General features: G+C 46.7%; 1 protein-coding gene across 2 annotated transcripts in view; it reads right to left on the reverse strand.

The window, feature by feature from the left end:
- Positions 1-12449, reverse strand: part of bin1b (bridging integrator 1b) — a 39752-nt gene that overhangs the window by 24396 nt on the left and 2907 nt on the right. For both annotated transcript variants that reach the window (XM_079263697.1, XM_079263698.1), the window contains exons 2-3: positions 3335-3415; positions 3198-3252 (exon numbers count right to left, since the gene is read on the reverse strand). In XM_079263697.1, the coding sequence (XP_079119823.1) occupies positions 3198-3252; positions 3335-3415 (136 nt within the window). The remainder of the gene's footprint in view (positions 1-3197; positions 3253-3334; positions 3416-12449) is intronic.

Genomic DNA, 12449 nt, shown 5'->3' on the forward strand with positions numbered 1-12449 from the left:
CCCTCGTACTGTCGTAACTCCTCACTGTCGTAACTCCTCGTACTGTCGTAACTCCTCGTACTGTCGTAACCCCTCGTACTGCCGTAACCCCTCGTACTGCCGTAACCCCTCGTACTGCAGTAACTCCTCGTACTGCAGTAACCCCTCGTACTGCAGTAACCCCTCGTACTGCAGTAACCCCTCGTACTGCAGTAACTCCTCGTACTGTCGTAACTCCTTGTACTTCAGTAACCCCTCGTACTGTCGTAACCCCTCGTACTGCAGTAACCCCTCGTACTGCCGTAACCCCTCGTACTGCCGTAACTCCTCGTACTGTCGTAGCCCCTCGTACTGTCGTAACTCCTCGTACTGTCGTAACTCCTCGTACTGTCGTAACTCCTCGTACTGACGTAACTCCTCGTACTGCAGTAACTCCTCGTACTGCAGTAACCCCTCGTACTGCCGTAACCCCTCGTACTGCAGTAACTCCTCGTACTGCCGTAACCCCTCGTACTGCAGTAACCCCTTGTACTGTCGTAACTCCTCGTACTGTCGTAACTCCTCGTACTGTCGTAACTCCTTGTGCTTCAGTAACCCCTTGTACTGTCGTAACTCCTCGTACTGTACTGCAGTAACTCCTCGTACTGCAGTAACTCCTCGTACTGCAGTAACCCCTCGTACTGCAGTAACCCCTCGTACTGCAGTAACCCCTCGTACTGTCGTAACTCCTCACTGTCGTAACTCCTCGTACTGCAGTAACTCCTCGTACTGCAGTAACCCCTCGTACTGTCGTAACCCCTCGTATTGTTGTAACTCCTCGTACTGCAGTAACTCCTCGTACTGCAGTAACCCCTCGTATTGTTGTAACTCCTCGTACTGCCGTAACCCCTCGTACTGTCGTAACCCCTCGTATTGTTGTAACTCCTCGTACTGCCGTAACCCCTCGTACTGTCGTAACCCCTCGTACAGTCGTAACCCCTCGTATTGTTGTAACTCCTCGTACTGCCGTAACCCCTCGTACTGCCGTAACTCCTCGTACTGTCGTAACCCCTCGTACTGTCGTAACCCCTCGTACTGTCGTAACTCCTCACTGTCGTAACTCCTCGTACTGTCGTAACTCCTCGTACTGTCGTAACCCCTCGTACTGCCGTAACCCCTCGTACTGCCGTAACCCCTCGTACTGCAGTAACTCCTCGTACTGCAGTAACCCCTCGTACTGCAGTAACCCCTCGTACTGCAGTAACCCCTCGTACTGCAGTAACTCCTCGTACTGTCGTAACTCCTTGTACTTCAGTAACCCCTCGTACTGTCGTAACCCCTCGTACTGCAGTAACCCCTCGTACTGCCGTAACCCCTCGTACTGCCGTAACTCCTCGTACTGTCGTAGCCCCTCGTACTGTCGTAACTCCTCGTACTGTCGTAACTCCTCGTACTGTCGTAACTCCTCGTACTGACGTAACTCCTCGTACTGCAGTAACTCCTCGTACTGCAGTAACCCCTCGTACTGCCGTAACCCCTCGTACTGCAGTAACTCCTCGTACTGCAGTAACCCCTCGTACTGCCGTAACCCCTCGTACTGCAGTAACTCCTCGTACTGCAGTAACCCCTCGTACTGCAGTAACCCCTCGTACTGTCGTAACTCCTCGTACTGTCGTAACTCCTTGTACTTCAGTAACCCCTCGTACTGTCGTAACCCCTCGTACTGCCGTAACCCCTCGTACTGCAGTAACTCCTCGTACTGCAGTAACCCCTCGTACTGCAGTAACTCCTCGTACTGCAGTAACCCCTCGTACTGCAGTAACCCCTCGTACTGCAGTAACTCCTCGTACTGTCGTAACTCCTTGTACTTCAGTCACCCCTCGTACTGTCGTAACCCCTCGTACTGCAGTAACCCCTCGTACTGCAGTAACCCCTCGTACTGCAGTAACCCCTCGTACTGCCGTAACCCCTCGTACTGCCGTAACCCCTCGTACTGCCGTAACTCCTCGTACTGTCGTAACCCCTCGTACTGCCGTAACCCCTCGTACTGTCGTAACCCCTCGTACTGTCGTAACTCCTCGTACTGTCGTAACTCCTTGTACTTCAGTAACCCCTTGTACTGTTGTGACTCCTCGTACTGTTGTAACTCCTCGTACTGTTGTAACTCCTCGTACTGTACTGTCGTAACTCCTCATACTGCAGTAACCCCTCGTACTGTTGTAACTCCTCGTACTGTCGTAACCCCTCGTACTGCAGTAACCCCTCGTACTGTCGTAACTCCTTGTACTTCAGTAACCCCTCGTACTGTCGTAACTCCTCGTACTGTCGTAACTCCTCGTACTGTCGTAACTCCTTGTACTTCAGTAACCCCTGGTACTGTCGTAACTCCTCGTACTGTACTGTCGTAACTCCTCGCACTGCAGTAACCCCTCGTACTGTCGTAACTCCTCGTACTGCAGTAACCCCTCGTACTGTCGTAACCCCTCGTACTGTCGTAACTCCTCGTATTGTTGTAACTCCTCGTATTGTTGTAACTCCTCGTACTGCAGTAACCCCTCGTACTGCAGTAACCCCTCGTAGTGTTGTAACTCGTCGTACTGTACTGTCGTAACTCCTCGTACTGCAGTAACTCCTCGTACTGTTGTAACTCGTCGTACTGTACTGTCGTAACTCCTCGTACTGTCGTAACCCCTCGTACTGCAGTAACCCCTCGTACTGTTGTAACTCCTCGTACTGTACTGTTGTAACTCCTCGTACTGTCGTAACCCCTCGTACTGTCGTAACCCCTCGTACTGTCGTATCTCCTCGTACTGCAGTAACCCCTCGTACTGTCGTATCTCCTCGTACTGCAGTAACCCCTCGTACTGTCGTATCTCCTCGTACTGCAGTAACCCCTCGTACTGCAGTAACCCCTCGTACTGTCGTATCCCCTCGTACTGCAGTAACCCCTCGTACTGCAGTAACCCCTCGTACTGCAGTAACCCCTCGTACTGTCGTAACTCCTTGTACTTCAGTAACCCCTCGTACTGTCGTAACTCCTCGCACTGTACCGTACCTGGATGGGATGTTCCACGGTATCTTTTCCACGTTTTAGTTGCTGATTTTAGCCTCTGCAATCTACATCTAGTCTGTGTAGAGACTGTCAGCATTACCGTGGTGACACAGTTGACACTCAGGTGGAGGTGTTGCACACAACCAGGACAGGTACCAAAAGAAACTAAGACTAGAAACATACTTACTCTTCACTGCTGTCAGGTAGGCCTTCAGGTCTTTCTGCAGTTTGGTTCCCTCTGCCTGAAACAGCAAGCACAGCCAGTGAGGAAGATGAGCAGCGAACAGCTGGAAACAGCTACAGATGACAGAGACAACTGCTCACCATCTGCTTGTTGAAGCTGGACACCATCTCCTCGAAGGCAGCATCACGAGTCTCGTCTGCTTTCCCGAGTTTCTGCAAGACCTGCACAGAAGACAGGGAAGCTGTCCATCACTTCATTTACCATCCACCCATCCATCCACTCATTCATCCATCTTCTGTCCATTCATCAAACCATCCATCCATCCACTCATTCATCCATCTTCTGTCCATTCATCCAACCATCCATCCATCCACTCATTCATCCATCTTCTGTCCATTCATCCAACCATCCATCCATCCACTCATTCATCCATCTTCTGTCCATTCATCCAACCATCCATCCATCCACTCATTCATCCATCTTCTGTCCATTCATCAAACCATCCATCCATCCACTCATTCATCCATCTTCTGTCCATTCATCCAACCATCCATCCATCCAACCATCCATCCACTCATTCATCCATCTTGTCCATTCATCCAACCATCCATCCACTCATTCATCCATCTTGTCCATTCATCCAACCATCCATCCATCCACTCATTCATCCATCTTCTGTCCATTCATCCAACCATCCATCCACTCATTCATCCATCTTGTCCATTCATCCAACCATCCATCCATCCACTCATTCATCCATCTTCTGTCCATTCATCCAACCATTCATCCATCCACTCATTCATCCATCTTCTGTCCATTCATCCAACCATCCATCCATCCAACCATCCATCCACTCATTCATCCATCCATCTTCTGTCCATTCATCCAACCATCCATCCATCCACTCATTCATCCATCTTCTATCCATCCACTCATTTATCCATCTTCTGTCCATTCATCCATCCATCCATCCACTCATTCATCCATCTTCTGTCCATTCATCTAACCATCCATCCATCCACTCATTCATCCATCTTCTGTCCATTCATCCAACCATCCATCCATCCACTCATTCATCCATCTTCTGTCCATTCATCAAACCATCCATCTATCCATTCACTCATCCATCTTCTGTCCATTCATCCAACCATCCATCCATCCACTCATTCATCCATCTTCTGTCCATTCATCAAACCATCCATCCATCCACTCATTCATCCATCTTCTGTCCATTCATCAAACCATCCATCCATCCATCCACTCATTCATCCATCTTCTGTCCATTCATCCAACCATCCATCCATCCAACCATCCATCCACTCATTCATCCATCTTGTCCATTCATCCAACCATCCATCCATCCACTCATTCATCCATCTTCTGTCCATTCATCCAACCATCCATCCACTCATTCATCCATCTTGTCCATTCATCCAACCATCCATCCATCCACCTTGTCCATTCATCCAACCATTCATCCATCCACTCATTCATCCATCTTCTGTCCATTCATCCAACCATCCATCCACTCATTCATCCATCCATCTTCTGTCCATTCATCCAACCATCCATCCATCCACTCATTCATCCATCTTCTATCCATCCACTCATTTATCCATCTTCTGTCCATTCATCCATCCATCCATCCATCCACTCATTCATCCATCTTCTGTCCATTCATCTAACCATCCATCCATCCATCCACTCATTCATCCATCTTCTGTCCAGTCATCCATCCATCCATCCATTCACTCATTTATCTATCTTCTGTCCATCCATCCATTCACTCATTCGTCCATCCATCTTCTGTCCATTCATCCAACCATCCACCTATCCATTCACTCATTCATCCAACCATCTTCTGTCCATTCATCCAACCATCCACCTAGCCATCCACTCATTGATCCATCTTCTGTCCATTCATCCAACCATCCATCTATCCATTCACTCATTCATCCAACCATCCATCCATGTTCTGTCCATTCATCCAACCATCCATCCATGACAATAAAACTATATGTAAATCTGCAGAAAGACAACAATCTACAAATAGAAGACATGAAAAAAGACACGAAGCAAGAACAGAGAACAGCTGGAGAGAAAATCCAGGAGGAAATAAACTTTACAAACATCTGTAATGACGTCATCATAAACATGAGGGTTCTAAACAAGCCTGAGGGGCTTCTGGTTCCTTCATTTGGCCCAACAAGCGGATCCGAGTTCAGAATATGAGCAGGCTTTGTTGACCTGAGCTCTGAATGTAGAGGTCGAAGGTCAACATGGCTCAGTTCAGCTCTCCTTTCAGACACATGTCCACATTTACTCTCCACATCCACCCTCTTCAGGGTTACCATGGCTACCCATAATTTCCCATGGAAAACACAGAAAAATCCAGAAGAACTAAATCAAATGAAATAACAGTAAAAAGACATAAATATCAGCACACTGGCGACTGACTCAGATCGTTCCACGTCAACTTGTCATTTCTTGTTTTGTGTTTTCTATGTTGCTGGTTCCTGTTTTATATTGTAGTTTTCCTTGTTTAGTTCCCTTATGTCTGGTTTCCTGCTCATTAGTTCACCTGGGTTCATTTAGTTCATTCACTTCACCCGTGTCTCGTTTTGTTCCTGTGTATTTAAACCCCTTCATTTCCGTTTCCTGTTGCAGGTTCACTGTTTTAGGTTCAGGTGTCTTCCATCATGCCTCCTACGTCGTCTTGCCTTCAGTTTTTTTGGTTTTTGGAAATAAACATCCGGACTCCCGTCTCTGCTTCTGGGTCCCCACCCCCACCTCCACATCGTGACAACTTTTCTTTTTTTATCATTATTTTTATTTATTTAGGGTTAAATCTGAAGCTTTAAAGAATTCATATTAAGGGTTTGTGCTTATTTCTTGGATTTTTACTGTGAAACATTTTTCTTTGATTTGTTGGCCAGAGTATTATCTCATGTATTGATGATGAGGATTATTATTATTATTATTATTATTAAATGTCTCTCATTTAATAATCATGGTCCACCTGACCAGGTCTCTGCCTGTCCAGGTTTACCTGACCAGGTCTCTGCCTGTCCAGGTTTATCTGTCCAGGTCTCTGGCTGTCCAGGACTACCTGACCCGGTCTATGGCTGGTGAGTAGGTTTCATGTCTCCACGCCCCTCTTCATCCCCCCTGGAGGAACGTTCCTGTCGGCTGGTCTTCCTCGCCTCAACCTGCTGACTCGTCGTCTCATTCTGGATCACTGCGTCTCAGTCGGGAGTTTTACAGATGAAATGGAAAACTCCTCGGTGTCTCTGCTCGCCGGCGGGCTACAGAAACACTGCAGCAGGAGAACATCAGACACACCCTTCGGCAGGTGATGCTCCTCTGCTGTCGTCAGGGTAACGAGGTCAGCAGCTAATCTGATCAGATGACTGACTGTAAGCACATGGACGAGCCTGCACCTCCGTCACCTCCACCACCTGCTGGCCTAATCCCCTGACGGACACATGTCCCCTCTGCTCCGCTCAGACCTACGTACAGGCTGCTGAACCAGGAGAGGAAATACTGCGACTGAATCTGGTGATTCAGGCTGGAGCGGTCTCTGAGGACGGTCTGGCTGACTCCAGCAGGACCTGCTTTAGCTTTCAGAGCAAGATCAGGAAAGTTTCACGTCCTCACAAAGGCAGAAGAACAAACGGGTACATCGCAGGCATCGGTGTTCGGTTTCATCCCCAAAAATACCGCCGGCCTGTTTGTCGGGTATTCAGGGAGACGGTGAGGAGGGTAAAAATAGTCCCTCACTGAGCCCCTCCCGCAGCAGTGGGGCATGCTGGGAGTCCTGGTTGGGGGTAGGAACAGCTGCTGAAGCCAACAGGACAACTTCATGTGTGGAGAAGTTTAGTCCTCGTTGGGAAGGACCGGTTTCTGTCCGAAGAGCAGATCCTGCTGAGATGTTTCACTGGATGGAAATGATGGCAGAAAACTGGAGAAACAAGCCTGTAAAAGGAAATGTTTCATACAGAAAGGTTCCCCTTCACTTTTCAGACAGTAAAACTGAAATATAGAGAATAAAGAACACAAAGATGGCAGCAGCAAGTCGCCGTCGTAACACATCGAACACTTTAAACAGCTTTTGTATGAACTAAACCGCTGCCAGATCCTTTCCTGCAGGTTTTACCCCGATCAATACAATAATCAGAACATTTACTGTCAGCCAGATGTATAAAGATCACTGAAACATGGCCGCAGCAGCCTGCTCTCCACTCCGTTCATGTTGCACCAGGACTGCAGCACAGCAGAAATCTTCTCTTTCTTCTGGAAACGCAGGATTTATTAATCGCTGTATTCTTGGTTTTCTGGGACCAGGTTCGAATCTGCATTCCTGACCCACAAACAGACACCTGATCTTTGTTTAATCATTAAGAATAAGCTTTTAAATGGCTGTTTATCTAACTGGACGAAGCATTAATCATCGGTGACCAGCAGATGAAAGCAGCAGTTTGGCTCTTCGGCTCCCCTTCAGGAGGAGGATGGAACTGCATGCTGGACCACAGCCTACAGACAACAAACAAAGTCCATCTCATCACTTCGAGCTTCAGTCCATCTGATTTACGTTTTCAGCTCATCTCCACCAACAGGGGCTGGTTCGGCGCTCAGCTGGTTCAAATCAAGAACCGGTTCTGTTTGCGACCGAAAGAGCCTCGTCAGCGCTGGACGACGCAGGTCTGGGCAGCGTCCATGACCAAGGCCTAGCCCTGGATACCACCCAGTGGGCAGCAACCCTCCTAAAAGAACTGAGGAATGGTTTTATTTCATGAGCAGACTGGTAGGAAAGGTGAAACATAATCTGGGATGTTTTACCAATCAGGGGAAGACTAAGAACTGTCAGTCTGGACCCGGTTTCTGGTTCATTAAACGCACCTCGCTGTCTGTTCTGCAGCGTCACATCCAGAGACGAGTTTCAGCTTGATCGCAGCAAACGCTTCGGTCTTCAGCATCAAAGCGTTCCTCAGCTGTGAGAACAACGTTTAGGAGCGACCTCTGTTGGTGAAGGTGAAGACTGCAGCCGGATAAACGTCTGACTGGAAGGCTGCAGGTTTAACGTTTCCACTACAACTCACGCTAAAACTTGTAAAACCTGCAGGACAGCAGCGCAGAACCACCATGGAGATCCCTGACGACAACCAAACGGCGCGAGTTAACTAGCCGAGGAGGAATGGTCAGCAGTCTCATGGAGCTGTGATGATTTTCTGAACAACCAGAGTTCAGCAGCAGGATGAGGTGAAGGCTGCATGCCAGCTGACAGAGCACAACCTACTGTCATGGAGCCAGAACCAGAACCTACCTCAACGTCCTCCAACTGGAGAACCTCGCATTATAAAAAGGTCAAATATTACTGGAAACAAAAATATCCATCACAAGATACAGCAGCAGCTAAGTTCTTGACCAGCCAACAAACAAACTCGATGTCTCTGCACGGTGCAGCCAGGAACCTGCGTCACGTCCTCCAGAAGGCGACTAGAAATGCTGATTCCACTCCAGGCTGTTGAAAAAATACTATAATCCTCGTTTGATGCAACCAATTCAGAAATCTGTCCACATGGACTTCCATCTGCACAACATCCAAACCAAATAGCCACCAAGCAGGACTCAGACCCTCCACAGGTTCCCTACTGCCCCTAGTGGCAACAACGTCAAATGCGTTCAGCTCACATTCAGAGCAGATACAAACACAAGGCTCACTTGTTTGTTTCATAGTTTCATGAAATCATGTATAAACAAACCAAACCTGACTCATCAGATCAAACTTTATTTCTATAGCACTTTTTCTGTTTAAAAAAACTATACAAAGTGCGTCACATAATAAAACAATTTACATCTTCAGCTGATCTGCTCAAAGTTGAGAAAATGAACTGTAACTAGGTTTCTTTAGTTCTTCCCAGTAGAAGATCAACAACGTCAGACGACAGGACTGTGACAGTTTATAATCTGATGGAGAATATAACTTATAGTGAATCTAAAAGTAGCTCTGAGGTGATGTTTAGCATTGTTAGCCACTGTTGGCATGTATAAAAAGTAGCTCCGGGGTGATGTTTAGCATTATTAGCCACTGTTGGCATGTATATAAAGTAGCTCCGGGGTGATGTTTAGCATTGTTAGCCACTGTTGGCATGTATATAAAGTAGCTCCGGGGTGATGCTTAGCATTGTTAGCCACTGTTGGCATGTATATAAAGTAGCTCCGGGGTGATGCTTAGCATTGTTAGCCACTGTTGGCATGTATATAAAGTAGCTCCGGGGTGATGCTTAGCATTGTTAGCCACTGTTGGCATGTATATAAAGTAGCTCCGGGGTGATGCTTAGCATTGTTAGCCACTGTTGGCATGTATATAAAGTAGCTCCGGGGTGATGCTTAGCATTGTTAGCCACTGTTGGCATGTATATAAAGTAGCTCCGGGGTGATGCTTAGCATTGTTAGCCACTGTTGGCATGTATATAAAGTAGCTCCGGGGTGATGCTTAGCATTGTTAGCCACTGTTGGCATGTATATAAAGTAGCTCCGGGGTGATGTTTAGCATTGTTAGCCACTGTTGGCATGTATATAAAGTAGCTCCGGGGTGATGTTTAGCATTGTTAGCCACTGTTGGCATGTATATAAAGTAGCTCCGGGGTGATGTTTAGCATTGTTAGCCACTGTTGGCATGTATATAAAGTAGCTCCGGGGTGATGTTTAGCATTGTTAGCCACTGTTGGCATGTATATAAAGTAGCTCCGGGGTGATGTTTAGCATTGTTAGCCACTGTTGGCATGTATATAAAGTAGCTCCGGGGTGATGTTTAGCATTGTTAGCCACTGTTGGCATGTATATAAAGTAGCTCCGGGGTGATGTTTAGCATTGTTAGCCACTGTTGGCATGTATATAAAGTAGCTCCGGGGTGATGTTTAGCATTGTTAGCCACTGTTGGCATGTATATAAAGTAGCTCCGGGGTGATGTTTAGCATTGTTAGCCACTGTTGGCATGTATATAAAGTAGCTCCGGGGTGATGTTTAGCATTGTTAGCCACTGTTGGCATGTATATAAAGTAGCTCCGGGGTGATGTTTAGCATTGTTAGCCACTGTTGGCATGTATATAAAGTAGCTCCGGGGTGATGTTTAGCATTGTTAGCCACTGTTGGCATGTATATAAAGTAGCTCCGGGGTGATGCTTAGCATTGTTAGCCACTGTTGGCATGTATATAAAGTAGCTCCGGGGTGATGCTTAGCATTGTTAGCCACTGTTGGCATGTATATAAAGTAGCTCCGGGGTGATGCTTAGCATTGTTAGCCACTGTTGGCATGTATATAAAGTAGCTCCGGGGTGATGCTTAGCATTGTTAGCCACTGTTGGCATGTATATAAAGTAGCTCCGGGGTGATGCTTAGCATTGTTAGCCACTGTTGGCATGTATATAAAGTAGCTCCGGGGTGATGTTTAGCATTGTTAGCCACTGTTGGCATGTATATAAAGTAGCTCCGGGGTGATGTTTAGCATTGTTAGCCACTGTTGGCATGTATATAAAGTAGCTCCGGGGTGATGTTTAGCATTGTTAGCCACTGTTGGCATGTATATAAAGTAGCTCCGGGGTGATGTTTAGCATTGTTAGCCACTGTTGGCATGTATATAAAGTAGCTCCGGGGTGATGTTTAGCATTGTTAGCCACTGTTGGCATGTATATAAAGTAGCTCCGGGGTGATGTTTAGCATTGTTAGCCACTGTTGGCATGTATATAAAGTAGCTCCGGGGTGATGTTTAGCATTGTTAGCCACTGTTGGCATGTATATAAAGTAGCTCCGGGGTGATGTTTAGCATTGTTAGCCACTGTTGGCATGTATATAAAGTAGCTCCGGGGTGATGTTTAGCATTGTTAGCCACTGTTGGCATGTATAAAAAGTAGCTCCGGGGTGATGTTTAGCATTGTTAGCATCTCCTCTTCTTTTAAAAACTGTAAATGTCTGAAATGGGAGGAGACCAGTTACTTAAGATTTCTAAGAATGTTGTCCCAGTTTTGACCTTCAACCATAGACTGTATATAAAAGATGGGAGGAGCCTCGGTGACATCACCCGTAGGTTTCTGAAGAGCTGAATAGAAGCTCGGTGGGCGGTTCCTACCATCACCATCTTGGCAGGGTCATGCGTGTCGTCTCACCAAGAAAATACAAATATGGGCAAAGAGGTGGAGCTGAAAGGGGGGCTGTGAGCGTCATGGTGGATGATTGACATCTAACGAACTCTGAGCTTTCTGTAGCTAAGAGCTAACCGAGCTAACCCGGAGATAACAGGAGCTAACCCGCTAACGGAGGTAAGCGGGCTAAAGCTAAGTCACGTTGTTAACCGGCTAAAAACCGTGGTGGTTCTACGTTCTTCTGACTTGAAGCGGGAGATCGGGTACCTGTCAATCAAAAGGACACATCCCTAAATATGCCGAACTTCAAGATTAAATTACTTTCAAACGGGCGAGTTAGAAAAAAATTCACTGCCCCCACAGTTGTCATGAAGGTAAACCTGACCTATTAAACCTAAAATGGATTTTTGAACCAGGCTGTAAACATGTTTATTTCCTCTGTAAACATGTTTATTTCTGCCGAAAACATGTTTATTTCTGCAGTAAACATGTTTATTTCTGCTGTAAAGTTGGTCTTTTTAACATGGGAGTCTATGGGGATTTGCTCAGTTTTGCAGCCCCTAGTGGATGAAGGGGGAACTGCAGTTTCATGTACTTCCACACAGGCTTTACTTCTAATTGCTGGAGGTTGCCTCCTGCCTTCAGCCTTGTCCCGTGCACACAGAGATTCCTCCTGATTCTTTCCATCGGAGAGACTCTGCTTGTCTAAATGCTCCTTTCCTACCCAGTCATGTAACCGACGGATGATTAACCTGATTTGTTGTCATGTTTTTATTAAAATGATCTAATCTGATCTGCTGTTAATGCTCTACTGGGATAAAATATGGGTTTTCTTAACCATTCTGATTTTCCACGGAGACCGACTGCTTTTCGAGCTCCTCCACAGAGGACTCCTTGGCATCTGCTTCAACATGAGCTCTGAGAATAAGACACCAGGAATGTGATGCTGTTTTATTCAGCAGCAGCTGCTGTTTAAAGTCCCCTGAAGGACTCCTGACACGGTGGTTCAACAGACACTTCATCTCATCCTGCTCATAGAACAAGAGTTAAAGACACAGTTCTGCTCATGTTGTGGAAATTATTATTGTTTCCATAAATAGTTTATTTACAGTAT

The sequence above is a fragment of the Telmatherina bonti genome (genome assembly GCF_933228915.1).
Source record: "Telmatherina bonti genome assembly, chromosome: 24".
Classification (NCBI taxonomy): Eukaryota; Metazoa; Chordata; class Actinopteri; order Atheriniformes; family Telmatherinidae; genus Telmatherina; species Telmatherina bonti.